At 29.8% G+C, this 27082-nt stretch overlaps 1 protein-coding gene across 1 annotated transcript; it reads left to right on the forward strand.

Moving 5' to 3' along the window:
• The first annotated feature begins 13267 nt into the window (after window positions 1–13267).
• On the forward strand, window positions 13268–24540 carry LOC8260696 (signal peptide peptidase-like 3). Its single transcript, XM_015725695.3, has 14 exons — window positions 13268–13587; window positions 15093–15251; window positions 15689–15800; window positions 15912–16031; window positions 16702–16859; window positions 17973–18149; window positions 19110–19144; window positions 19241–19397; window positions 20529–20582; window positions 20656–20748; window positions 21879–22021; window positions 22580–22650; window positions 23245–23328; window positions 24033–24540. The coding sequence occupies exons 1-14, from the start codon at window positions 13459–13461 to the stop codon at window positions 24131–24133; spliced, it is 1593 nt and encodes a 530-aa protein (XP_015581181.1). The 5' UTR covers window positions 13268–13458; the 3' UTR covers window positions 24134–24540.
• Window positions 24541–27082: the final 2542 nt, after the last annotated feature.

The following is a 27082-nucleotide window of genomic DNA, read 5'->3' on the forward strand; positions in this document are numbered from 1 at the left end:
ATCATATACTTAAAAATATAAAATACTAAATCAACAAAAATATTTTAAAAATAAATAAAATTATCAAATATTAAACCAAATTATAACAATATAATTTAATTTGATTCAATTTATATATTTAAAATATTTAATTTATTTAGTTTTATGAGGGACTCCTAAATATTTATTTAATTTAATTTAAATATTATAAATATAGTAAATAAAAAAATTAAAGAGTGCAAACAATAAATGATTATTAAATCATGTAAAAGGAGAGAATAATTTTTTTAGTGAATCAATTTATCATTCTGAAATTAATAAGTAGTTAAAAAATTTTAAAAGGATATAACATGTTTATATATCAATAGAAGACTCAATATAAAAATATATGTTTATTTTAATTATACAGTTAATTAGTATTTTAATATTTTATTAAATCTTTATGATATGATATTATTGATTATAATAAATTTATAATTTTTACTAGTACCAAAATTAAGCCGCCCATATGGTAGATATTTATTTAGTATATATATGAAACCAAGATTGTAATTTATCTTTTCTTTCTTCACAGAAATTATTTTAGAATTTTAAAACTATTTCTTTAAATTGTGGTGAGTTTTAAATTTTAAGAAAGACCACTAAAACAATAATTATATAAGTATTGAAGAGATATATTAAATGGTATTAGAAATTTTATGACTAAGAATTTACAAGATTCATAACTTAAACTTTCATAAAATATATTATTATTAAATTATTTCTATATATTTATATGAAAACAAGGTTGCTTTTTTTCTCTTTACAAAGATTATTTTAGGATTATATCTCTATATCTTTAAATTGTGGTGAATTCTAAACTTTAAGAAAAACCACTAAGAAAATAATTATATAAATATTAAAGAGATATATTAAATGACATTAAAAAATTTATGATTAAGAATTTTCAAGAGTCATATCACCTAAGTAAATAATTTAAACTTTTATTGAAAGAAGATTTTACAAAGAGAGATAGTAGGGAAGATAGTTCAAGCATTCAAGTGATGCCTCCTTACTTCTAATGTACATCTATTTATAATAAGAAAATCTATACTATTCGGACTTCAAACATTTTTGAGTCCGTTACATTATTGAATTAACTTTGTCAAAAGAAAATAGTAGCCATTTTGTCCATTTTGCCAAAGAGAAGATTCTTTGTTCGCCACTTGTTCAATTTTATCATCTTTGTTTTGTCCTTGTCCATTCTTCAAAAGATGCTTGTTTATCTTCTTGTCATCTTGTCCATTTTGTCAAAAAGAGAAGATTCTTTGTCCGCCATTTGTTCATTCTTATCAACTTTGTTTTGTCTTTCTTTGTCCACTTGTCCACTTATGAAAAAGGAAAGATTCCTTGCTTATTTAGTCAAAAATAATGTCATAATTGTCGAGTCCATAACAATCATCTTCATTTTGAGGAGTAAAGCTAGGTCCACTAGTGCTTCCAGAGTCTTCATTGTCACTATCTCCAGAGACTTGTGACAAAGCTTGTTCCAAGGCTGCTTTGAATTCCTTCTTTGTTGTATTTCCAGAGAATTTTGCTAAAATTTTACTTTTTTCTGATAAAAAGTTAAATTGTTCCATAGATTGGCTTGTACTAGGCTATCATGGGATTTTTTCCCATGAAATGTTTCAAAACAGTTTCTTTATTGGCTTGAATGTCTTTGCAGTTTGTCCACTATTTGACACTATATTCTCGAACTAAGCAGGCAATAGAATTTACATTTGGAGAGGGTTTATAAGGTTTCACCTTGAACTGCCAAGAAAATATCCAAGGTAGGTTAAAAGTTTCAGAAAAAATGATCAATTTGTCATGTTTCAGAATGGGTAATTTTTCTTTAAAGATAGTAAATCCTTCCATAATTTTAGTAGATAAAATTTCTGGGCATAGTCCAAAATATGTCCACCAATCAGAAAACCAATTGGGAAAGGTTTTTGAGTTGGTTTTGTGAAACATAAAGAACCAGGAATGGTTCCAATTTCGAAGATAAAAAGTATAGAGTTTCAAAAAGTTACTATAGAATTGATTGTAACCATAGTTTTTGGAAAGAAAGATTTATTGCTGGTTTACCTAAATTATTCGCTGAAAAAGTTAGAACAAAGATTAGAGATTTTTATGGAAATACTATTCCTTATGATACTTTAACCTATGGAGAAATTATTAATTTTATTAATAATGAAGGCTTAGCTTTGTGTACTGATTTGAAATTAAAAGCCAAAATTAAAAATGAATTTTCACAATCTAAAAAAGAGTTAGGAGATTTCTGTTTTCAATATGGCTATGAACGTATTCAAGCCCCTTCCTCAAAAATTAAAAAATATTTAAAAAGAAAACCTTCTAATAGAAATTATAGAAAGAATACTTCGAATTTTCAAAAACCTTCTTCATCCAAAAATGTTTCTCAAAATAAAAATAAAAATAATAAAAGGAAAGGTCATCCTATCTGTTACAAATGTGGTCGTATTGGTCATTTTAAATCCCAATGTAGGATGAAAGAAAAAATCAATAATTTAGACATTTCTGATAAACTTAAAGATCAAATGTTTAACCTTTTACTATCTGATACAGATCCTGAAAATTCTGATTTAAGTGATTTTGAAGAAAATGATTTAAATATTTTAAGTGATTCATCTTCTATAAATACTGATTTTGAAGCATGTGAAGGTCCTGGAATTTGTACAAGTCCTTGTTGTAATTCAACTTTAAATGTTTTAACAAAAGAAACCCTTTCTGATCTTTTTGAATTAGTTGACAAAATTAATGACCCTTCTGATAAAGAAAAATACTTTTTAAAATTAAGAGATATTGTTTTGCATAACGAAACTCAAAAATCTGAACCTATTCCTTATAACTTAAAAGAAATTTTTCAAAGATTTGACTCAAAATCTTCTAGAAATTCTACACCTAATATTCAAGATTTACAAGAAGAAATTAAAAATATAAAACAAGAAATTAATAATTTGAAAAATGAAAATTTAGATTTCAAAGAAAGAATTTTAAAATTGGAACTCAATGGGAAAAATAAAGATATTGCTGAGTCCTCTAAAAATACAAATGATTCTCATATTAATGAATTTTTAGCTCATATTACCAGAGTAAATTTTCATAAATGGTTTATTTTTGTTAGAATTCTTATAAATGATTTTAAAATTGAGACAATTGCTTTAGTTGATTCTGGAGCAGACCAAAATTGTATACAAGAAGGAATTGTACCTACACAGTTTTTTGAAAAAACAACTAAAAAATTACATACTGCTGATGGTTCAAGAATGCAAATAAATTATAAACTTTCTAAAGTTAAAATTTGTAATGATGGATTATGTTTTTACACTTCTTTTATTCTAATAAAAAATCTATCTGCTACTGTTATTCTTGGAACTCCGTTTTTAGCATTACTTTATCCTTTCACAGTTGACACACATGGTATCAAAACTAGATTATTAGGAAAAGAAATTTGTTTTAAATTCATCTTCTCTGAGCAAGAAAAGGACATAAATGTTTTGAAGAAAAATTGTATTTTTAATGATCTTATTAGTCAAAAGAAAAAACAAATCGCTTTTTTAAACAAAGAAATCTTATCTTTAAAGATTAAAGAAGAGTTAGACCTTGATGTGACAAAAGCCAAAATAAAAAATATTGAGAATCTCTTTACTAAAGATTTATGTGCACCTGTCCCAAATGCTTTCTGGAATAGGAAAAAACATGTGATTTCTTTACCTTATGTTAAAAGTTTTTCTGAAAATGACATACCAACAAAATCACATGCTATACATATGAACACGGAACTTGAGAATCATTGTAAGAAAGAAATAGATGAATTATTACAAAAGGGATTAATTCGTAATTCTAGTTCTCCTTGGAGCTGCTCTGCTTTCTATGTCTATAATGCAGCTGAGAAAGAACGTGGTGTACCCAGACTTGTCATAAATTATAAACCTTTAAATAAAGTTTTAGAATGGATTAGATACCCTTTACCTAACAAAAGAGATTTGTTGAAAAAACTTTATGATTCAAAAATTTATTCTAAGTTTGACATGAAATCTGGTTTTTGGCAAATCCAAATTGATGAAAAGGATCGCTATAAAACTGGTTTTAATGTTCCTTTCGGTCATTATGAATGGAATATCATGCCATTTGGATTAAAAAATGCACCATCTGAATTCCAGAGAATTATGAATGACATTTTTCATGATCATCAATCATTTACCATTGTCTACATTGATGATGTGTTAGTCTTTTCAAATTCATTAGCACAACATTTTTCTCATTTGCATAAGTTTTACAATATAATTAAACAAAATGGTTTAGTAGTTTCTGTACCTAAAATGAAACTATGTCAAACAAAAATTAGATTTCTTGGACATGAAATTTTTGAAAATAATGTTTCACCTATTTCAAGAGTTTTGGAATTTACTTCCAAATTTCCTGATGAAATTAAGGACAAAAATCAACTTCAAAGATTTTTAGGATGCCTTAATTATGTATCTGATTTCTTTAAGGATATTAGAATCCTCTGTAAACCTTTGTTCAATCGTCTTAGAAAAAATCCAAAACCCTGGACCCATGAACACACTCGAGTCGTACAAACTATTAAACAGAAAATTCGTCATTTACCTTGTCTATCCATACCACATCCCAATACCTTTCTCATAGTAGAAACAGATGCCTCTGATTTAGGTTTTGGAGGTATTCTCAAACAGAGGTTACCTGATCAAAATACAGAGTCTTTGGTTAGATTTCACTCTCGAGCATGGAATGAAACCCAATCCAAATAAATAAAATATCATCTTTATCATTTAATTTTATTAATTGTTGTTCAGGAATCTCATGGGGTTGAAAAATAGGTTTCATAGGTATACCACCTGGTCTAGGTGCTTGATTATTTAGGCTAGATGTCTCTATCCTATCAAGTTGTGAAGCAATTGTAAAAAGAATTTGATTTGTATAATTATTTTGATTTTGAACATTTCTAATATCTTTTAATAAAGGTAGTTTGTCGTCATTCTCAAAGCTTATCTTTTTAAAGGGTGAAGCAATTATTTCTTGATTATGAACATTTATTTTAACTTCCTCTAATGGTGGGTGCACTGAAATAATTTGTTTATTTCCTACTGTTGTATTCCAAGTTTTAGAAACTCTATCATTTGTAAAAATATTCTTAAAAGGAAATTCTATATCATTATTGTTACAATAGATTTCAAACCAGATAAAAAACGGAACATTTACCTTAACAGAATTCAAATATTCATAAAATTTCTCTTGAATAGTCTCTCTCTCCCCCTTTGAAAAATGATTTTGAAACCATAAAACTTTTTCACGATTTTTTATATGGTAATAATCGGATCGTAGAAAAGGTTTATTTATTTCAAAAGGTGTAAAAATCATATTTAAAGTTGAAAAATTTTCCATAGTTGATCTAGAAGGTGACAAAATAGGTTCATCAGAATTTTTATCTTGTTCTATATTAACAGAATCAGTGTAAAAAGGTTGAGGAATCCTATTTTCAAAATCAACTCCTTGTAAATTTATATTAGAATTTGGAAAACGTGTTGTGTGTGTGGAAGGTCTAGAATTTTCAAAAGTAGACAATCTAGATGAAGGAACAAAAGTAGGTGAAAAACTTATTTGAACAGAACCATTAGATTGTTCTAAAATTTGTGAAACTCTAGAATTATTTTCTATAGATTGAGGCTTATTAATTTCTTGTAAATCCCAAGTTCCAGCTTGTGACAATTCATTCCATTTTAGTCTCTTGGGGACTTGTATTTTAGAATGTAAAGGATTAGCTTCAAATAAAATCGTTTCATTTCTTGTTAAAGAATGTCTCGCTCTAGGATCTATAGTTGTTGTCATTACTTTATAGTAGATCCTATAAATGACAGCTATAGATCTAGAATTTTCAGCAAAATCCATATTTTTAGTTTTAACAGTTAAAATCAAAGTGTCTAAAATATTTGAATCAAATAATGAAATTAAAAAATTTGGATAACAATTAACATAGACAGGACCATTGGCTAAATTTGATTCAGCCATGGCCAAAAGTGAATTTGAAAAATTCAAATGTCTTGCATCTCTTAAACAAAGGAAAATAGGTATGTCCAATCCAATTCTAAATAAAGGTTTAACAGCAATTTGAACCATGCCTATATGTAAAAATTTAAATTTCTTTTTAATATGTTCATGCAATGCAGAAGACGAAAGTAAATGTAAATTTTCATGGGATTTGTTTAAAGCAATAGTTTGTTCAGTTTGTTTAATAGAATAATTTTGTGCAAAATCAAAAGTTCCAATTCGATAAATACTATTAACATTTTGTTTAGGGATGGACCAATTATGTAACTGATTTTCTATTTCTGAGATATTAGACCTTTGAACAGTAAATTCTTCAGAATTTAAATCAGAAAGAGTAGAAGAAGAAGAAGGAGAAACTATTTCTCGACTACTAAAACTGCGAAACAACGATGTCATTACCAAAGACAATAAACAAGTAAATAATGTTTAGGATAGTGGGACCACCTACCGGGACCACCCTGACTGATAATTGGGAAGACGGGCTGACCAACGGAAAACCAGGCTGACCAACGCTACCTTAAACAATATCACGAGTTTAATGACTAGGCTCTGATACCATTTGCGGAGCAGGATCGAATAATAGAGAAATAGTTAATAATAGAAGAAGATAAAAGAGAAGATGTAAGTAAATAATTTAAACTTTTATTGAAAGAAGATTTTACAAAGAGAGATAGTAGGGAAGATAGTTCAAGCATTCAAGTGATGCCTCCTTACTTCTAATGTACATCTATTTATAATAAGAAAATCTATAGAAAATAATTTGAGTTTGAAGCCAGATATTGTCTCTTCGTACACTTAAATTGATCGAATAATTCTATAAATCAATAATTTAGACATTTCTGATAAACTTAAAGATCAAATGTTTAACCTTTTACTATCTGATACAGATCCTGAAAATTCTGATTTAAGTGATTTTGAAGAAAATGATTTAAATATTTTAAGTGATTCATCTTCTACAAATATTGATTTTGAAGCATGTGAAGGTCCTGGAATTTGTACAAGTCCTTGTTGTAATTCAACTTTAAATTTTTTAACAAAAGAAACCCTTTCTGATCTTTTTGAATTAGTTGACAAAATTAATGACCCTTCTGATAAAGAAAAATACTTTTTAAAATTAAGAGATATTGTTTTGCATAACGAAACTCAAAAATCTGAACCTATTCCTTATAACTTAAAAGAAATTTTTCAAAGATTTGACTCAAAATCTTCTAGAAATTCTACACCTAATATTCAAGATTTACAAGAAGAAATTAAAAATATAAAACAAGAAATTAATAATTTGAAAAATGAAAATTTAGATTTCAAAGAAAGAATTTTAAAATTGGTATAAAATTATTTAATTTATTGAGTTTGAACTATATATATATATAGTTAATATATATATATATATATATTAATTTTTAAAATCTAAATTTTTTGAATATAATTTTATAATTTTTATTATCTTATTAATTAATAAAATTATATTCTTATCAAACACAGATTCTCATTTTAAAATAATATATTTATTATATTTTAATATTATATTAATTAATAAATAATTTTTTAATCAGATGTGAATTCTATTTTAAAGAATATAAATTAATTATATTTTAATATTATATTAATTGATAAATTAATTTTTAATTAGTTAATGATTTTAATTTTAGAAAGATTTTAAATTATAATTCTAATATTATATTTAATAATAAATTAAATTTTAATTGTATAAGAAAATTATAACCTCAAATCATGGGCTGTCTATTTCGCATGAATTTCCCCAAAAACGTGCAACTCAATTCAAGTCCCACAGACCTTCGAATTTGGGGAATCACGAACCAGCCAGTCAAGAAATATCAAAGCCTTATTCCGTATATATATGAACAGAATATTTCTTTTCAAAGTATATGTTTCAGAATTTGTAAATTTATTTAAACTATTTAATATATTCATCAATATTATTAATATATATTTTTATAACAGTAATAGTATAAATTAAATAAAAATATATTTAAAAATTATAAAAGTTCTACTTACGTAGCACTTTAAATAAGTTATTTTTTATTATATAATCTAATTACAATTAAAATCTCTATTTCTTAGTTGCTTATTCCATACCAAACCACTCCTAAATTCCTTATTTTCTGGTCAATCAGTTTCTTCTTTTTTTCTTTTATGAAAAAATTGTTCAGGAATCTCATAGAGAAATAGTTAATAATAGAAGAAGATAAAAGAGAAGATGTAAGTAAATAATTTAAACTTTTATTGAAAGAAGATTTTACAAAGAGAGATAGTAGGGAAGATAGTTCAAGCATTCAAATGATGTCTCCTTACTTCTAATGTATATCTATTTATAATAAGAAAATCTATACTATTCGGACTTCAAACATTTTTGAGTCTGTTACATTATTGAATTAACTTTGTCAAAAGAAAATAGTAGCCATTTTGTCCATTTTGCCAAAGAGAAGATTCTTTGTCCGCCACTTGTTCAATTTTATCATATTTGTTTTGTCCTTGTCCATTCTTCAAAAGATGCTTGTTTATCTTTTTGTCATCTTGTCCATTTTGTCAAAAAGAGAAGATTCTTTGTCCGCCATTTGTTCATTCTTATTAATTTTGTTTTGTCTTTCTTTGTCCACTTGTCCACTTATGAAAAAGGAAAGATTCCTTGCTTATTTAGTCAAAAATAATGTCATAATTGTCGAGTCCATAACAATCATCTTCATTTTGAGGAGTAAAGCTAGGTCCACTAGTGCTTCCAGAGTCTTCATTGTCACTATCTCCAGAGACTTGTGACAAAGCTTGTTCCAAGGCTGCTTTGAATTCCTTCTTTGTTGTATTTCCAGAGAATTTTGCTAAAATTTTACTTTTGTCTGATAAAAAGTTAAATTGTTCCATAGATTGGCTTATGCCGGCTATCATGGGATTTTTTCCCGCAAAATGTTTCAAAACAGTTTCTTTATTGGCTTGAATGTCTTTGCAGTTTGTCCACCATTTGACACTATATTCTCGAACTAAGCAGGCAATATTATTGATTATAATAAATTTATAATTTTTACTAGTACCAAAATTAAGCCGCCCATATGGTAGATATTTATTTAGTATATATGAAACCAAGATTGTAATTTATCTTTTCTTTCTTCACAGAAATTATTTTAGAATTTTAAAACTATTTCTTTAAATTGTGGTGAGTTTTAAATTTTAAGAAAGACCACTAAAACAATAATTATATAAGTATTGAAGAGATATATTAAATGGTATTAGAAATTTTATGACTAAGAATTTACAAGATTCATAACTTAAACTTTCATAAAATATATTATTATTAAATTATTTCTATATATTTATATGAAAACAAGGTTGCTTTTTTTCTCTTTACAAAGATTATTTTAGGATTATATCTCTATATCTTTAAATTGTGGTGAATTCTAAACTTTAAGAAAAACCACTAAGAAAATAATTATATAAATATTAAAGAGATATATTAAATGACATTAAAAAATTTATGATTAAGAATTTTCAAGAGTCATATCACCTAAACTTTCATAAAATTCTATTAAAAGGTAGCTATTATATTAAAGATGTATTTTATAAAGTATTAAAGTTTTGTAAATATTCTCTCATAGATTTAATTTTCTACTATTTTTAATCTATTTTTCCTCCACAATCTTTTATAATTATATAAAGATTCCTAAAAACATTAAAAAAGAAAAAAAAAGTTGATGATTGGCATATTACTTTTTCTTTATATATATACTTATTATCATGTACTAAGTAAAAAGCCAATTTTACATATTTTTACTTCTTTGTTATGATAAAGCTTTGAAATTTATTATAAGTGCTGTGATTTGTTATTATGATAATTCTGTTGAATTATTTTTTGCAGATAATTTAATTGAATTTTGCTTGTTTTAAATTTTATTTTTCTTAGGTTTTTTAATTTTATTATTGGACAGATAATAATTCATTAAAAAATTATTTATTGATCAAACCTTATTCTTCAAACAATATAAAAAGAAAATGGAAAAATGATATCATTATATTTTATTTTATCTTTATTTAAATTCTATTTTTACTGTGATTTATTTAAAATATGTATATTGTAGTCACTTAGCATGATGGCACTATATATATATATTTAATGAAACTATGTGATATGAAAAGTGAAAGTAAGTCATATCACTTTCTTAAATTATTATTTTTTTAGCAAGTTATACAATTTATACAATTTATTTTATAGGTTTTATATTATATTTATTTAATAAGTAATAAACTATAATTGAATTATTATATTAATTTTGTGCCTCATCATCTCCATATGATGAATGAACGTCATTTATTACCATCACCAATTTCCATAAATCACCATTTTTTGTTCATGTCCTACCTTCATCTCCAAATAAAATTGAAGTACAGGTGAGGAAATTAAAAGAAGAATTCTATTTCTATGTTAGAAAACTTGAAAATTCCTCAAAAAATATGTTTTTCTAATTTGTAAGAAGTCTAACTATTATTTACTTATTTAGCTTAAGAATTTAATCTGATCTCTTGCTTCATCTGGTCCTTCCACGAGGAAAAGGCTGGCAATGGCTTGATTCTTTTAGTGAAAACGTGAGCCCGAGGCTCTGCTCTCTTCTGAGTCTAGGTATGTGATAAAGATTCTCAAAAGGACATTCTTTTCTAATATAGTAACATCTGCCCCTCCTTTAATGAGAGTCTTTCTTTCCTAGCCAGTCTCCTCAAAGCTTGGTCCAAGCGGAAGAAGGGCTATGCTATACATATATATATATATACTATCCATATAGGGGATCTTTCAGTTGAGAAGATCCATCGACCTGAGACGAAGAGAGGGGTCTATCTATTTTATTTAGTTATTCAGTTAAACCAATGATTCGTTATTGGAGTAGATAGCAACAACCACCATTTCATCCGACGTACGTATTTTTGATTTTTCAATGGATTTACATCTTTCATTAATGGAAATTTTTTGATGTAGTGAGTAATAGTTCTGGTTGCTCATTTGTTCAAGAATTCTTGTTTAGGCGATTCATACCATCCATAAATAGTGTTTTGATCTAAGATTTCAATTCTTCCATGTTTCAGCAGTAACATATTGTTCCATGTCCAAAATATGGAAGAAACAAGTGTTTCCACGACTCTACCACCTAGTCAATTCTGTTCCACTTAATCCCTATTTCATGGCCACATATCTTTCAGGCTAAGGAATGGGAAACCTTTCTCCTATTACATGAATCCAATTTAACTTTAAGGTGTATGAAGTTTCATATTTGATTTTTTAAGCAGAAGCGGGGCGATGGAGATTCCATTTAACTTAGGTTAATCTAAGCCAAAAGCAGACCTACGTTAGGATAACCCTTATTTGAAACACTTTGGTAGTGCTCTCGGATCGGAATCCATAAATCAGAGCACATGGAGCCATCCTCTTATCTTTCTGCCAAGAGAATTATGGTAGACTAATCGATTATTTATATCAGTTAATGAACGAGCCCAATGCAAAAAAATGCATGTTGGGTCTTTGAAAAAGTCCGAATCATTTTGATAATAATCAGTTTGATCTGTTTTACCGAGAAGGTCTATGGTTCGAGTCCGTATAGCCCTAAACAAAAATAAAGAAAATTCAAATCAAAATTAAAATAAATAAAAATGAAAAAATTTTAAATAAAAATATAAATAAAAAATAAAAATTTCTAATAGAATTTAGAAATTCTAAATAAAAAAATAAAAAATTGAGAATTTCCCTTTTTTTAGAGCGAATCAAAAGTGAATATATATATATATATATATAACTTACTTTTAATAATATCACAAAATATATAGTTCAACATCCAATTTATATATAACTATTTTATTGCATCCAAAGAGTCGACATTGGACTAGTTTAATAGTGTATTTAGTAAAATAATTTAAGTAAATAAAAGGGATGAGAGGGAAGAAATAGAGGGGAAAAAGTTATTCCAGACGAGTAAGAATTTATTCTTTTAATGGGAAATGAAACATTCTATCAATGCAATCATATACCTGTCAATTTTCATAAAGCATCTTATCTTTCATAAAAAAAATAAGATATTAACAATCAACATATGATATTCATATGTCTTAAAATATTTGCTCTACCCATAATCTATTTAATATGTAAGCATTCGTGGCATAACCACTTACTGTTCACACAAAAATCCTAAATATTCGCTTATCATACGTTTTAGAAAACTATTACAAATCCACAAAATGCTCCATAGTTACCAATTAACCATAAGTTTTACCTAACTATTTTTAAGTGTTCATAAGCGCACAAAAGAAGAGTTCTAAGAGGATTTTGTTGTCGATCTGCGATCCATTTTATACTATGGTGAGGTTGATGCTCTTAATTTATCAATTAAAAGATCTGAAAAAGAATTAAGCGATTTGGTGAGTCGTAACTAAGTAAGCATAATTTAATATGAACAGTTGCTAATTCCATAAATATAACAGTTGCTAAGGACTATAATAATAATAATAATAATCAATTCAGAAATCCTTAAGATCATATGTACAGAACATGTCAGGGATGTGTGAACAGAAATGGTAGAAGTGTTAATTCATAATGGAATTTGCAAGTTACCTAATTGATCACGACATTTTTACCTGATTAATGCAAATACTTAGATTATATTTACATTAGAATTCATTCACAAAAATTTCCATCAGCTAATGTCATAGCACAATATGATCATATAGTTTCCCATCACAAATAAAATAAAAGTTTTAATTTTTTATTATTTTTATATATCCAACATAATATTAATTTTTTATTTTATTTTTATGTTGGAATAGGTGTAATAAATTTTATAATATTTATAGAATGGTAATTTATTTAATTTAATTAGTTTTTTTTTAAGTTAAGTCTATTAAAAACTTTTTTAATCTAAATAAATTATTAAAAAACCATAGTTAATATTTTTAAAAAGAAGATCAAGGAATTGAGTTTTCAATAAAAAAAGTAATTAATGAAATATAAATAGTATCATAATTAATAATCCTTTAACAAGTACAGTTGTTACCATCACTCATCCACAAAAAATTGAAAAATGATAAAAATAAAAATGACATTTAATATCATATCACACCGAACTTCTTTATTTTTTTTTTAATTAAATCCTAAAAAATGTAATGGATGACATCACTCCTTAGTTCTCACCCAACAAACACTCCAATTACCAAAAAATATCTATCGGACAGTAACTCATTACCCAACCAACGTTCATTTTCATAACTAAATTTCACCAAAAATTTATTAATTTCTTTTTCATAAAAGGTAAAATAATTTTAAAGAATCTCTCGATCTCTCTCTATATTCTCAACTCGGGAGAGATTGAGTTCGATGCAATTTCACCAATGGCGTTTTCACGGACTCTCCTCTTCCTTCTCTGTTTGTTGTTTCTGATCGGTTTCTCATTCGCCAACGACGCTTCTCATGACGACGATTCCCCCAAGTCTCCTGGCTGTGATCATCCTTACAAATTGGTAATTCCTGTCTTTTCTTTTTAATTGATCGTATTACTGTTTTGATTGCAATTGGATAATGTGATTTCTTTTCTTTTGCTTTTTTTTTTTGTGCAATTTTGGTTATGGATTTCAAGTTTTATAGGTTCTATGTTTATGTAATTATTTGAGATCCGAAATGAACCGTAACGATGCGGTCTATTATTATTACTAGAATTAAGGAATTAAAAGGTAACCGAGTGGGGGTAGGTTTTGCTCAATCACGTACATTAGCTTCTTTTGATGCACATAATATATAGGAAGCTCCTGAAGATAAGGAAAAAGAATTGAGGTTTTAAATGGAATTCTATGCGTGAAAGTTGAGGCTTTTGTGCAATTATGCTACTAATGGACCTATTAGGATAGGAAAATAGAACCAAGGATCACATATTCATGAAAGGAAGAGGTGATTTAAAGGAATGTGGGTTTTCCGATGCTGCAAATAATGAGGTGGCATTGGAGTTGTGAATTTAGGAGTATTATATTGCCAAAAGAGTTTAAGGGATGGATATGTGAGCGAGGCCGGTGTTTCTGGTGGTCAGAAGATGTGATCTGCCGCATATTGGATTTAAGAAACCAAATGTAGCGGTAGATTTTGTTGCTGTCTTATATTTCCTACTTCAGGCGTTCAATGTTCATGATATTTGGATGTCATGTGGTTGGGGGTTCATACAGCTTATGTATTCAACAGAAGGGAATTGCAATCTCTGGCCTGTTGATTATCGAAGATTGATCTGCAATGCCTACAAGTGTTATGGGGTGGATAATTTGCTTACAAAAGGTGTTGAAAGAGCTAACTAGCTAAAAGTTCCTCGTTATGTATAACGCTGGAGTCAGCATCTGGATATAAATAATACGCTTTCCTTAGGGGCTGGGCTTGAGTATTCTACAGGTTTCCTGAAGCAGACACTTATATGGAATTGATTTGTAAAGTTATTATACCGGGACAACTTCTGTTTTACTTCTTCCTTGATGCTATCTATATACTTTCTGCATATTTTGTACCAATTGTCATTACTTTGATTCTTTCTTTTTTTACCTTTTTATTATAATTAACATTTTTATCTGGATAAAAAAGGCAACATTTGGTGTCAAGAAATGTTAACAACTGGTGACTGTTAACCTTATTGAAATAGTCAAGAAGGTGGGCTGGTGTTTATGCAACAAAGCAGGAATGCTTATGCGAAAAGAAGTTGGTAATTATCCATTTCAGGTAGCCTTGCTGGGTAGTAGCTACGATTGGATGCTTAATACAAAACTAAACAAACCTTCCATTTACCATATGTGTGAGTATGAACATGTTAATCCAGTCTGAGCAGATTCAAGATGATTAAAATGTCTTCCAAACATGCAGAAATGGGATATGGAACTCTTTGTTTATTGTTAAAAGTTTCTCTATGTTGCATTGTTATTTATGCTTCTGATTTCTGATCTAAGGCTACATGACACAAATTGACCAATTGCTTTTCCTGATTCACATCTTCCAGGTTAAGGTTATGAACTGGGTTAATGGTGTTGAAGGTGAAACTTTAGCTGCGGTCAGTGCAAGGTTTGGGGCTATATTGCCTTCTGAGGCTGAAAAAGGTCTCAGACTGTCTGCCGTTTTCTCAAATCCCTTAAACTGCTGTTCTAGTTCCTCTTCAAAGGTTTTGTTTTGTTTTCTTCTTTACGTACGGTTATCTGATTGAACTATCTTCTACTTGTTATATGTGCAAGCTAAACTAGTTTTATAAAGATTTATACAACAAAGAAAATATGAACAACTATTTTCTGGTACTCCTTGGAAAACATTGACAGCCAGGTTTGAAATTCCATTCTTCAATTTCCTAAAAACAAGCTAGTTTCCCCAGCTAAACAAGAATTTTCTCAACTCTGCAAAATTTCCATTAAACTTCAAAATATTTGGAAAACCTTAAAATTCTTAGGAATTAACATGAAACATCATATCATAATAGCATGAAATATATGGAGATCACGTATGGCTGATGTATGGAGATAGTTTTTCAAATTTCACTTATCAATGGAAACACCTCCTTGAATTTCTTTATAACATGATGGTTAGAGTTCTTTTTCTCTTCCACAGCTTTCTGGTTCCATTGCAATGTCCATACGTGGTGATTGTACCTTCACTGCCAAGGCAGAAGTTGCCCAGTCAGGAGGTGCAGAAGCCTTGTTGGTAATAAATGATGAAGAAGGTTGTATTTTCTTGCCATTAATTTTTCCTTTATGAGAAAAATTACTATGTTGCTCTACAGCTTTGATTTATCATTTTTTTAGCTTCTGCTTATCATTATTTGCTGTAATAGAGCTTGCTGAGATGGGTTGTGATAATGGAAGTGCTGCACCAAATATTTCAATTCCTGTTGTGTTGATTCCAAAGTCAGGAGGTGAATATCTGAACAAGTCGATGGTAGCTGGACAGAAAGGTGAGCCTTTGAGCTCCTATAGTTTACTCGAGTATGGTACAATGTGTGTTAGATACACTCCTGTAATTTCCTTAAAAAAAGCGAGGGTGTGCTGCCATTAGGTAGGGGACTGGGTGTGAATTAGATTAGGAGGCATTGATGGAAAAGGGTAGTTAAGGATCTCTAGGTAGATAGAGAAAACTTAGAAAAGGGAGGTAATGTTCTTTAATTTTTGCATGAGCAATGTATCACTTTGCTTTACAATGGACGTGTGCATGTGAACCATTATATCAAGCACGGTAACAATTTGAAGTCAATCTAGAACCATAACACTTGATTTTGCCGCATGTAACTATATGTTTTCCTCTCTCTCCCTCTCTCCCTGCGATATGCATGCAGGAAACTCATACATAGGCACACAAAAAAACTAAAACTAGAAGTAGAATGCACTGTAGCACTTTGCTTTATAATGGATCTTTACATGTGAATCATTATATCAAGCATGGTAAACAATTTGAAGTCAATCTAGAACCATAACACTTGATTTTGGTGCATATAACTATATGTGCTCCTCTCTCTCCCGCTCTCCCTCTGATATGCATGCAGGAAACTCATTCATAGGCACACAAAAAAACTGAAACTAGAAGTACGATGCATACTTTCTAACTATAAACATTTTCTAATTATGCAGTGGAAATAAAGTTATATGCACCAAATCGTCCTGTTGTGGATTATTCAGTGATATTCATATGGTTGATGGCCGTTGGAACTGTGACCTGTGCTACACTTTGGTCAGAATTTACTGCTCCTGAGGAGACTGATGAGCGCTACAATGAATTATCACCAAAGGTAATGCATAATCTTTTCTTTATCTTAAAGTTTATGCCCAACTTTTCAAATGTCTGCCCATTCTCTGTGTGCATTCTTTTGCTGGATTGGCATTGTTACAGGAATAATGTATCAAAATCCTGCAACAGTTAAGCTCGCAAAACTGGTGGAAAATCTTGTGATAGATGGCAATGATATATTTTGTGGTGTGTATATATAACCTCTGAGGATTTTTCTTATTGGTGATTCACAAATCAAGTTCACTGTATGTTCTTCTGATTTCCGAGAGGAGCCTAATGTGTCTGTATTCTGTTTCATACAGAAAATATTGGAAGATCATATTATAATTGGGTCTTCACTAATAGTCTTTCTGTATTTTCAGGATTAAATTAGTTGATACTATAATATGTCTAATATTTAGGAGAAATTAGTGCATTTGGTACATAATGTACCAACTAGCTTGATTATCTTTTGAACGACTGGGCTTGCTTCTTATGGGGTAACAGATGAGAATTTAGTTCTTTTTGCACAGAACGGCAATTTTTCCCAAGAAGAAAGAAAAGTTTGTGATTCAATATTGGTGGCTTGTCAGCTTTTACTGAAAGGATGGTTTTGTGTTTATTTACCCCTAACAAGGACTGGTGAAGTTCTAATATATGATAGATTTCAGATCTGTGATTCTATATTCATTTGGTGGGACATAATAGAGTTTTAGCATTGTACTATTGTTAAAGAGAGGATCATTGGGACTGGCATTACTGCTGATGGGTCCCTAAAGCAATATTCTGTCGGCTTTACTGTTGAAAAAGAGATGCTAAATGTGCTTTTAGCCATTGATGTTGACGGTGCTAAGATTCTTCTTATAATCAGAAAACTAGCCTTCAATGCCTTAGATGTTTGTAACATCTTACATATGATTTCGGTGCTACCTATAGGAATATGCTCGAGATTGTTTTTTTCTTCACTGCTGCCATTTCTCTAAATCTTAGCTTTAAAAGGATGCGTGTCTCTATATGTTCTATATGCTCTATTTCTTGTTGGTATTCTCTTAAATTTTTTTTTCAGTAACCACTTGGCTTTGAATTGTGCTTCACTGAGGGGCGTTTGAATAGTTTTTCTTCTTTAATTGGCCAGGAAAATTCCAGAGTTTCAGCAATCAAAGATGATGAGAAAGAATTCCTTGATATCAATGCAAAGAGTGCAGTAATTTTCGTCCTAACAGCATCAACTTTTCTGGTTTTACTCTACTTTTTTATGTCAAGTTGGTTTGTCTGGCTGCTGATTATACTCTTCTGCCTCGGCGGTGTTGAGGTACAAACTACAAAGTTCTTTTTAGGGTTTTTTTAGATTGCAGTATTGGACAATATTAGCAAAGGAAAATAAAATGTTGTGATATTTGAAGGACCATGCTATAAAATTGTATAAACCTTGGTTATTACTGCTGACATTTTAAAATAGAGCTGTTGAACAAAGAAAATGGAAGGTTGATATCATATATAATAATCTGGGGGTGGATCATTTCACTTCTCCATATTGAATTGAAGATGCATAATGCATGTGTGATTTTCTTGGACACATTTTGAGATCCTTGACAACTAGCTGGATATGGTCAATGCATGTTGGATTGCAGCGGATTCAGATTTTTATTTTCATTTTAGGAGTTAAAACATGCTTAACCGACATAACAGTAAAAGACCGGACACTTAATTATACTAATCCCTTTTTATTTATTAGATTTTATTTATTAGATTTAGGTAAATGGTTGGATTCTGGCTGTTAGCGAGATTTTGTCTTGGTTAGGGAGCCCCCTGACAGGTTCAACAGGTGCAAGCTCTGCTCATTGAAGCAGTTGAAAATTGTGGTTGATTCTTTCTGCAGATCTCAAGTCCCTATTCAAAATTTGAATTTCTAACACTTCTGTGCGTTGGGTGGGAGTTCTAAATAATCCTATTGCAAGCCTGATTTCTGTTCTTGAACAAATATGCAAAACAAAGTGCTGTTAAGCTGCATACTGGTGTATGATTAGACTTTCATTTGCTCATATACAGAGGTTTATTTGCATGCCTATGCTCCACTTAAAGAAAAGTCTAATTCATGTGAAGTTGGTCGCCTAGTTTGTACCTGTAGTATGATATACATATAGATCCAATCGAAGTAGTGCAATCTACATATTTTCTTTCTGATGTATGTTTTATTATTAGTTATATGGGAGCAAAAGATTTAACCAAAATAATTCTGCAATGTGCTTATTGAACTGTTTTCTATTTTCAGGGCATGCATAATTGTATAGTAACGTTAATTTCAAGGTAAACTGGGTCACACTTTTCATGGTTCTAATCTATTAACTTGTAGCTTTATGATATACTCTTCATTCATGTTATTATTTCTTGTTTGTTGAGCAGAAAATGCAGAAATTTTGCGCAAAAGAAAGTCAACTTACCTCTTCTGGGAGAAACTTCTATTCTCTCCCTTGTTGTATTATGTTGTTGTCTGGCATTTGCTATTTTTTGGATTGCCAATCGTCGGGCCTCATATTCATGGATTGGACAAGATATTCTTGTAAGTTTTTTGTTACTACTTGTGCAATAGTTTAGGTTTTGATGCATTTTTTTCTTAAATTGTTAAGGAATGACTATAATTGTTATATGTGAACCTTTGAAGTCTCTTGTTAGGGCTAATAATTAATGGGTTGGGGAAACTAGAAATATTAGCAAGTTGTTTTGTGCGAATGATGGCTGCATAACATGCTGGTTAATGTAGTTGGGCTTTTGTCTGTTCATTTCGTTATCTAATGAAATTTCATGGGAATTTTATTAAGTGATTAAATTGTGTATATTAAGCATCAATCAGGTTTTTGTTGGGTTTTTTAACCTTGTCAGCAGTTCTACCAATGGTAGGGGTCAGAGGAACAATAAAGTGGACAAGAAGCTTGCCCCTTCTAGTTGATTGTTATCATGCATCATGCCTTGAGAATCTTTCAACTAATCTTTCACCAATCCCCTTGTTAAATATAACTAAAACAATGCTGTGGTAGATAAGAGATCTTGCTGCTGAGTTGAGTGAGGTGTTACCTTATCTGTTTTAAACGGTCAAATATAAACTGATGGTATCTTGCACAGATACATCAACTACATAATTTTCTGGTATATTGTTGTATGATGCTGTACAACAGAGTTAGGAAATGCATGGAAGACAACCTTTGAGGACAAGAAAAGTTCAAGAAAAAAATAAAGAGAACTTCAATTTCAACTCATAACACCTAAAACCTGGTTTGGGCAAGGAATAAAATGGAGACCTTATTCTGAAACAGAAAAGTTGATATAAATTAAAAAAATGCTGATAAATGTAAAAAAACTTATATCAGATAAAAGAATACCTAGTGCTGCTTACAGGACAACATTCTACGTATGACTATGAAATTCACTCCTAAGTAATTGTGCCTATAATTTGCTGGTCCTTGATCACTGGGGTAATGCTTTTCCTAAAAGCTCGTTTCACAATGCATAGGAAACTATGGACTGCACTAAGAAAAAGAAAAATAAAGGGAAAAAAATTGGTGTATTCTTGTGTACTTAAACGAAAGCGCATTGCGCTGTGGCACATATGACATGTTGAAGTTAGGTAAACAATATTAAAATGAGTTGCACTCTCCTGTGGTTCTTTGCTTAATAATGGCTTTCTTGTTGTCAGGGTATCTGCTTGATGATAACTGTCTTGCAGGTGGCACGATTGCCTAATATTAAGGTACCTAGGTTTCTATTTTTATCATGTATTTGTTGGATTTTTCAGTTGCCTTAATTTTGGTATGGTGATGTAGGTTGCTGCTGTACTTCTCTGTTGCGCATTTGTTTATGACATCTTTTGGGTATTTCTATCCCCAATAATATTCCATCAGAGTGTTATGATCGCTGTAAGTATCAGTCACTTGTTTGACATTTCATCTTTTGTTCATGAGTTCAACATCAGAGACATAAAATCTTTTAAATTCAGTGGTTATGAATGTAATATATTAATGTAAGACTAACAGATTATATTTGTCTGATTCTTTACTGAATCTCTCAATTCACCAAAATGTTTTCAACAAGCAATAATTTGCATGCCAAATTCCAATTAGGTTGCTGAGATTTCCAAATGCAAGAGGTAACAGTAACTGGCTGGACCAATTGGAGGAGGATAATTAAGAAAATCTGAATCAAACATGGAAAGTTAAATGAATGGTAGGGCTGTAAATGAGCTGACCCGCTAGAAGCTCAGCTCAGTTAAAACTTGCTTGAACTTGTTGAATGAGGCTCATTTAATAAGCGAGCCAAGGTCAAACTTTGAAAAACATGGTTTGTGACCTAGCTCGCCTATATACCCGTGAGCTTGCTCGTAAATTAAAATGTCATTGGTTGATATCTGAATCTATAACTTACATATTTTTGCTTATAATAGTCATAGAAATACCTGTTTGAACTTATTTATTAGAATAAAGTCATTAATTTTATTAAATATATTTTATAATAAACTTTTTATTCTTTTGAGGATTGTTGAATGATTTAATTTTAACCCATGATCATTAGACTCATTTAGGCTCATGAGACATGAAAACATGTAATAGATTTGGCTTGAGCTCGGCTCAATGGTAAATGAGCCAATCCCATACTCACCAAAACCTGGCTCAGCTAGGCTCAGTTATACCTTTAATGAATGGTACTGGCAAAGGAAAGTGAATATGGAAACAATTTGCAAATAATAGATTAATTCATTTAATGGATGGTTCTGGCAACTGTTGATGGCATACCCTGGATTTGTAATATTGTCTTCTCCATTTGTCCTCATCAAGTCTGTAAACTAATAGCATACATGTTAATATATCACAATTACTTTTGAAATTTTTGAGCTTACTGCTTCCTCATTTAAGCTCTTTCTCCCCTTATAAAAGTGTTTCTTTTTCTTATTTTTTTTATCAACAAAATTATGTGCCTATTCAGGCCTGTGGGATGTTAATCAGAAGACTTGTTTGGTTATTCTATTATCATTAACTTCTGTGTTCTATAGGTTGCTCGAGGTGACAACAGTGGTGGGGAATCTATTCCCATGCTTTTGAGATTTCCTCGATTTGCTGATCCTTGGGGAGGTTATGACATGATTGGATTTGGGGACATTCTTTTCCCTGGTTTGCTTCTGTCATTTGCACGGAGGTACTGTTTTAAGTTGTGGCTCACTACTAACTAATAAATTATTGAATGCAAATTCTATATTTAATGTATATTATATTGATATTATATCATTAATTCTCCCCATCCCCCCTCCTTTATTCTTTGTTTTTAGTTTTTTGGGGTGGGTTCTGCTCTTCCTTTATGTAACTTGTTTTTCGAGAAAGTGGGAGATATACATTAGTTTGAAACAGATTATCTGAATTCTGAAGTGGACCTAATATAAATAGTATAAGAAAAGAGTTACAGTTTCTCAAATGAAAATGCATCAGGGAAATTCTGAACTCAAAATTTCACTGAATTTTCTAAGTTTATAGAAATGTCTTTAATAATTTCTTACCATTACTGGTTTGGCTTTTTAATTCAGAAATGGAATATTCTGACTAGCGAATTTCGTTAAATGGGAAAAGATAGTTGTTTTCTTTATAATGGGGATTTTTGACGTCTTCTGTATCTTAGGTCACACAGAGTAAGTTACAGAATACACTACTCTGTTTGTAAATATATGGTTTTGATTTAACTTTTTCTGTTTGGTTGTTTCAGATACGATAAAACAAATAAGAAAAGCTTGTGTAAGGGATATTTTCTTTGGTTGACAATTGGCTACGGAATCGGTGAGCATTCTTGTTTTGTGTATCTTTATCTTATTTGATTTTTATGAGAACATTTCTCTTATAACTGCAAGATTATGCTATCATGGCATGTTTGTGATGTGGCATTAATTGCTCGGTTAGGTTAAGAAACTATGCTATCAAGACCATGCCATCTTGGTGCATTGGTTGAAGTTTGTAGTTTTTTTTCCATAGGGATAGAGGTTTGAGTCTCGAGAGCAATCACTTTATTCGAAAATATCGAAGGATAGGACTCTTTTGAAGATTTTCCTTTCCTAAGCTCCAGCATTGTTGGTACTATCACAGTGTAATAGTGCATTTCTCAGTGTGTTTAAATGTTTAAATTCATACACAGAGATGATTTTCTTTTGTAGCATCTAACTGGAAAGAGTATTAAAGTTTATTGTGTTTTCATTTCTCTACTTTATTATTCAACAGTTCACCTTCCATGCTTGAAACTATAAAATGGAAGGTGAAGGATTTTATACCCTTTGACCCTAATAATGGTAATTCCTGAAGTTATTGCCTTTGAATTAGCTGCTTTATAGTATTTGTGTCCCCTTTTACTGGTACTAATGAAGGAGTTTCTGATTGCAGGTCTTTTCCTCACGTACTTAGGTTTATATCTAATGGATGGGCATGGTCAACCTGCACTCCTCTATCTTGTTCCTTGTACCCTAGGTAATGAATTGGCTGATTACATTTAGTTTTAACCATGTTTAGGTGTTTTATAAATTGAATAAGAGCTAACTAATTTAGTGTTGAATGTTTAGGAGTTATGTTAATAGTGAAAATATTTGATTAGAAATACTGAATTAGTAAGTGCCAAAATTTAAAAGTAAATGAGAAGAGTTGTGAATTTAACTGTATTAGTAATGATTAGTATTGAAAGGTCCTAATTTATTTTAAAAGCATTCTATTTCTAAGTCCAAATAAAAAAAGTGACGAAATAGTGGCAGAAGGGATTGTAGTTGTGGTAATGGTGCTGCTTGAACTGATGGTATGATTGTATGTAGTGATTGTAGCGGTGGTACTTAGTAGTGATGGTCAATTGGCAGCGGTGGCAAAGGTGGTGTCAGTGGAGGCAGTTTTGGCGATAGTGATAATGCTAAAATCACCATACCTCTTGTAGTTTTGGTTAAGGTGGAATACTACTAAGATAATACATTAAGTATAACTTAGTTTTTTCAGAGAGCCTCTTTTCTAAACTAAAAAAATAAAAAGCTGACCTGAAATACAAACTTTAACTAACATTATTTGTAATTGAAGTGCTGAATATGGTCGTCAAACAGCCCTGGGTCTTCTGGTTTTCCAGTGAAGAGGAGTTTTTACTTTTTTATTGGTTTTCTTTAACCATCTCAATTTTGCATTAACTTTGTTATTAGGAGTTTGTGTCATACTGGGACTGGTGAGAGGAGAGATAAAAGACCTCTGGAGTTTTGGCACTGAAACTTCCTCATCGAGAGATACTTTTGGGGAAGCTTGAAGCCAGAAACCAGTTATTCAAAAGTAGATCCAGGGGAAATCTCGCTTTGCAAAATTTTGTGCCGGTTGGCTTAATGTTCTTGTTAATGAAAATCCCGGGCCAACATGGTGTGGAGGATCCTTGGTGGTGAAAGAAGAGGGCTGTAAGTCTAAAAATGCAATTCACCTTGACATTCATGCCAAATGTATATTATGTTATGTTTGTACCATAAGTCAGTTCCTACCACTACATTGTTGCCTATGTTCTAATTTTTTCTGGAAAACTTGACTAACATGTTTATTTTCAGCTTTCCTGTTTCACTTGCTCATTGTGACTGCAATTATAGCTGTATGCAGTACATTCATATTGGACCTCTGCATTTGCATGATTGTAATTTTCCAAGTAATAAGAGCTTCTTGTTTACAAGATATTCCTTGTGGTGCTTAAAGTGGCAAATATGTTATGCGAGTTCTAATAGCAGAGTTTGGCTTAAGGATTAGGGCTGAGCATGGATTAGTCTAATTCAGTTATTTATAAATCACCAGCACTGTACTAAACCTCAGTTCTTTTGAAATTTAAAATACTAGGACTGTGCCAAATATAAATGACATCATTACTGTATTGAACCAATTTTTTTGGTTCAATACAATTCGGTTCGGTCCTATTTTTGGTTTTAACATTTAGAGAAAATACAATTTTAAATCTTATCTTTAATCAAATATATTAAAAAAATATGGTTGACATCCAAATAAAACTAGTATGAGAATTGGAATTAGATAGAATTGCAATCACATTTTTGAACAATTTATTTTGCAATTTAGTCTATTTATAAATATAATAATTTAATGTTTAAATATAAATTATTAAAATACCTGCTATTGCTAGCATAATAATTTTTTGTAGAGGGCTAGCATTAAAATGATAAATTACAAATTTTATATAGCACTAAAATATAGTTTAATTTTAAGTGTAAGAAATGCGGTTAGCTTAGAGCTTGTAAATCAAGAGTTTAAATGTGAGAGAATAAGCCTATGAATTGAGACTTGAGACATGTAGCTGGCTATTGTAGTAGATGATATTAGTGAAAAAGAAATTAGAGCTTAATAATAAGTATACCTCATACAACAAACATTATATATAAACATCATATATTTTTTATAAAATACAAAACATATTAATATAGTTAATATTTTATAGGTATTATTTATATACTATATATAATTATTAATAAATATATATATAAAAGTTCAATTTTATGGTTTGATCTGGATCAGTACAAAACGGCTCGGTTCTGGTACGGTTTTGATATGGTTATTACGAAAGAATCAGTACCATACTGTAATAGTAAAATATTTTCGGATCAGTTCAGTTCGGTTATAAAACTTTTCGGTTACTTTACTGGTATTTTTCGGTACGGTTATTCAATTCAGGCGGGAATCACCGAGATCCATGCTCAACTCTATTAAGTAGACATTATTTTCTCTATATATTGAGCTCTGCGTGAGAAATAGATTAGATCTTTTTATTTTTCGGATATGGAGATGAAATGATATATTTGCCTCAAAGTAAATTAGTACTTAATATTATCAAAATGAACAATTGAGGATTAATAACATAAAAGGTAGATAATGAAACCTAAGAGAAAAACAGAAGAATGTAATTTTGTAATGGTTGAAATCCTAAAATGAGACTTGGAACTCCCCATGGGAGCAAGTGACACACTGACGAGTAATGTAGCAATTCAATATTTGACAATTGCAAGATAAAAAATTGGTGGTTGATTAATTTGGTTGGCATAACCATCAGGCTCCATGGTCACTGAGTGTTCTTTAATCTTCAAAGAAAGAAAGAAAGAAAAAAGGAAAAGAAAAACAGCCATTAGCATGTATGGGCACTTGCAACATGGGTTGTCTCAACATTAAGACCACAAAATGTAAAGCCTATCCAAATTTATCATGTCTAATTCCAATTAGCATCCAACCGAAGAGCACCAGCAACAATTTGTATTTTGAATTTTGTGCATTTTGAGTTTCCAACTCAGTCGAAACTTAATATACCGATTGCAGAAAACAACTTCTGTAACAATTAATTCTTCCATATTCCTATCCGCAAACATTTTAATATTAATTGATTGAAATCAATATTTTCATGATATTGTATCCAATCATAATAATTAGATGAGTTATAGATATAATAATAAGAACCCAAATTGTGTTTTGTTATGTCATTAGAATTGAAATTGTGAAGTTGATACAAATATCAACATTTTAATGATACTGGCATGACCATAATGATTATATGATTCATAGATGTATATTAACAGTAATCAACTTTATTCAGAATTAATAAAATCATACTGGTTGGTATAAAAATCTTATTCTAAAATATTGGAGGAAATTAAATTGATTATTTTATTGAGATTCCCTTCGACATTATTAAGAATTGGTGGGAGTTCATACTTCTTTTTCTTTGATTGATTTGCTAAGATTCACCAATTTATGCATATGTTTAAGATAACTATATATCACCTCTTTTAACAGCTATATATACGTTGATTTTATCACTTGTGGATTTAGCTTACTCTTTTGTGTTATTTAAAAAAAGATTTTAAAAAAATCATTACAAAGGTTTTCAAGCTATTTCAATTATTTTTTTATTTTTATTCATTTATTTAAAATTCATTTTTTAAAAAGCTTTAAAATCTTTTTTTCTGAAAATGTTTAGAAATCACTCAAAACTTAAATATTTAATTTTAAAATTTTACAAATTGAATAAAAATTTATAAAAAATTAAAACAATTACAATTTCTACCCAAAAGCTTGTGCCAAATGGGTGCCTGAAAGTTTAAAAAAAAAATGCAAGAGTCCAAATTGTTATTGCTTTCTTGTCGTAACATTAAAAAAAAAAAAAAACACTTAAAAACAATTTATCATCATTATTACAAAGGGTTTTAAGGCCTTTTCAATTGAA

This window comes from Ricinus communis, chromosome 8 (assembly GCF_019578655.1).
Source record: "Ricinus communis isolate WT05 ecotype wild-type chromosome 8, ASM1957865v1, whole genome shotgun sequence".
Lineage (NCBI taxonomy): Eukaryota > Viridiplantae > Streptophyta > Magnoliopsida > Malpighiales > Euphorbiaceae > Ricinus > Ricinus communis.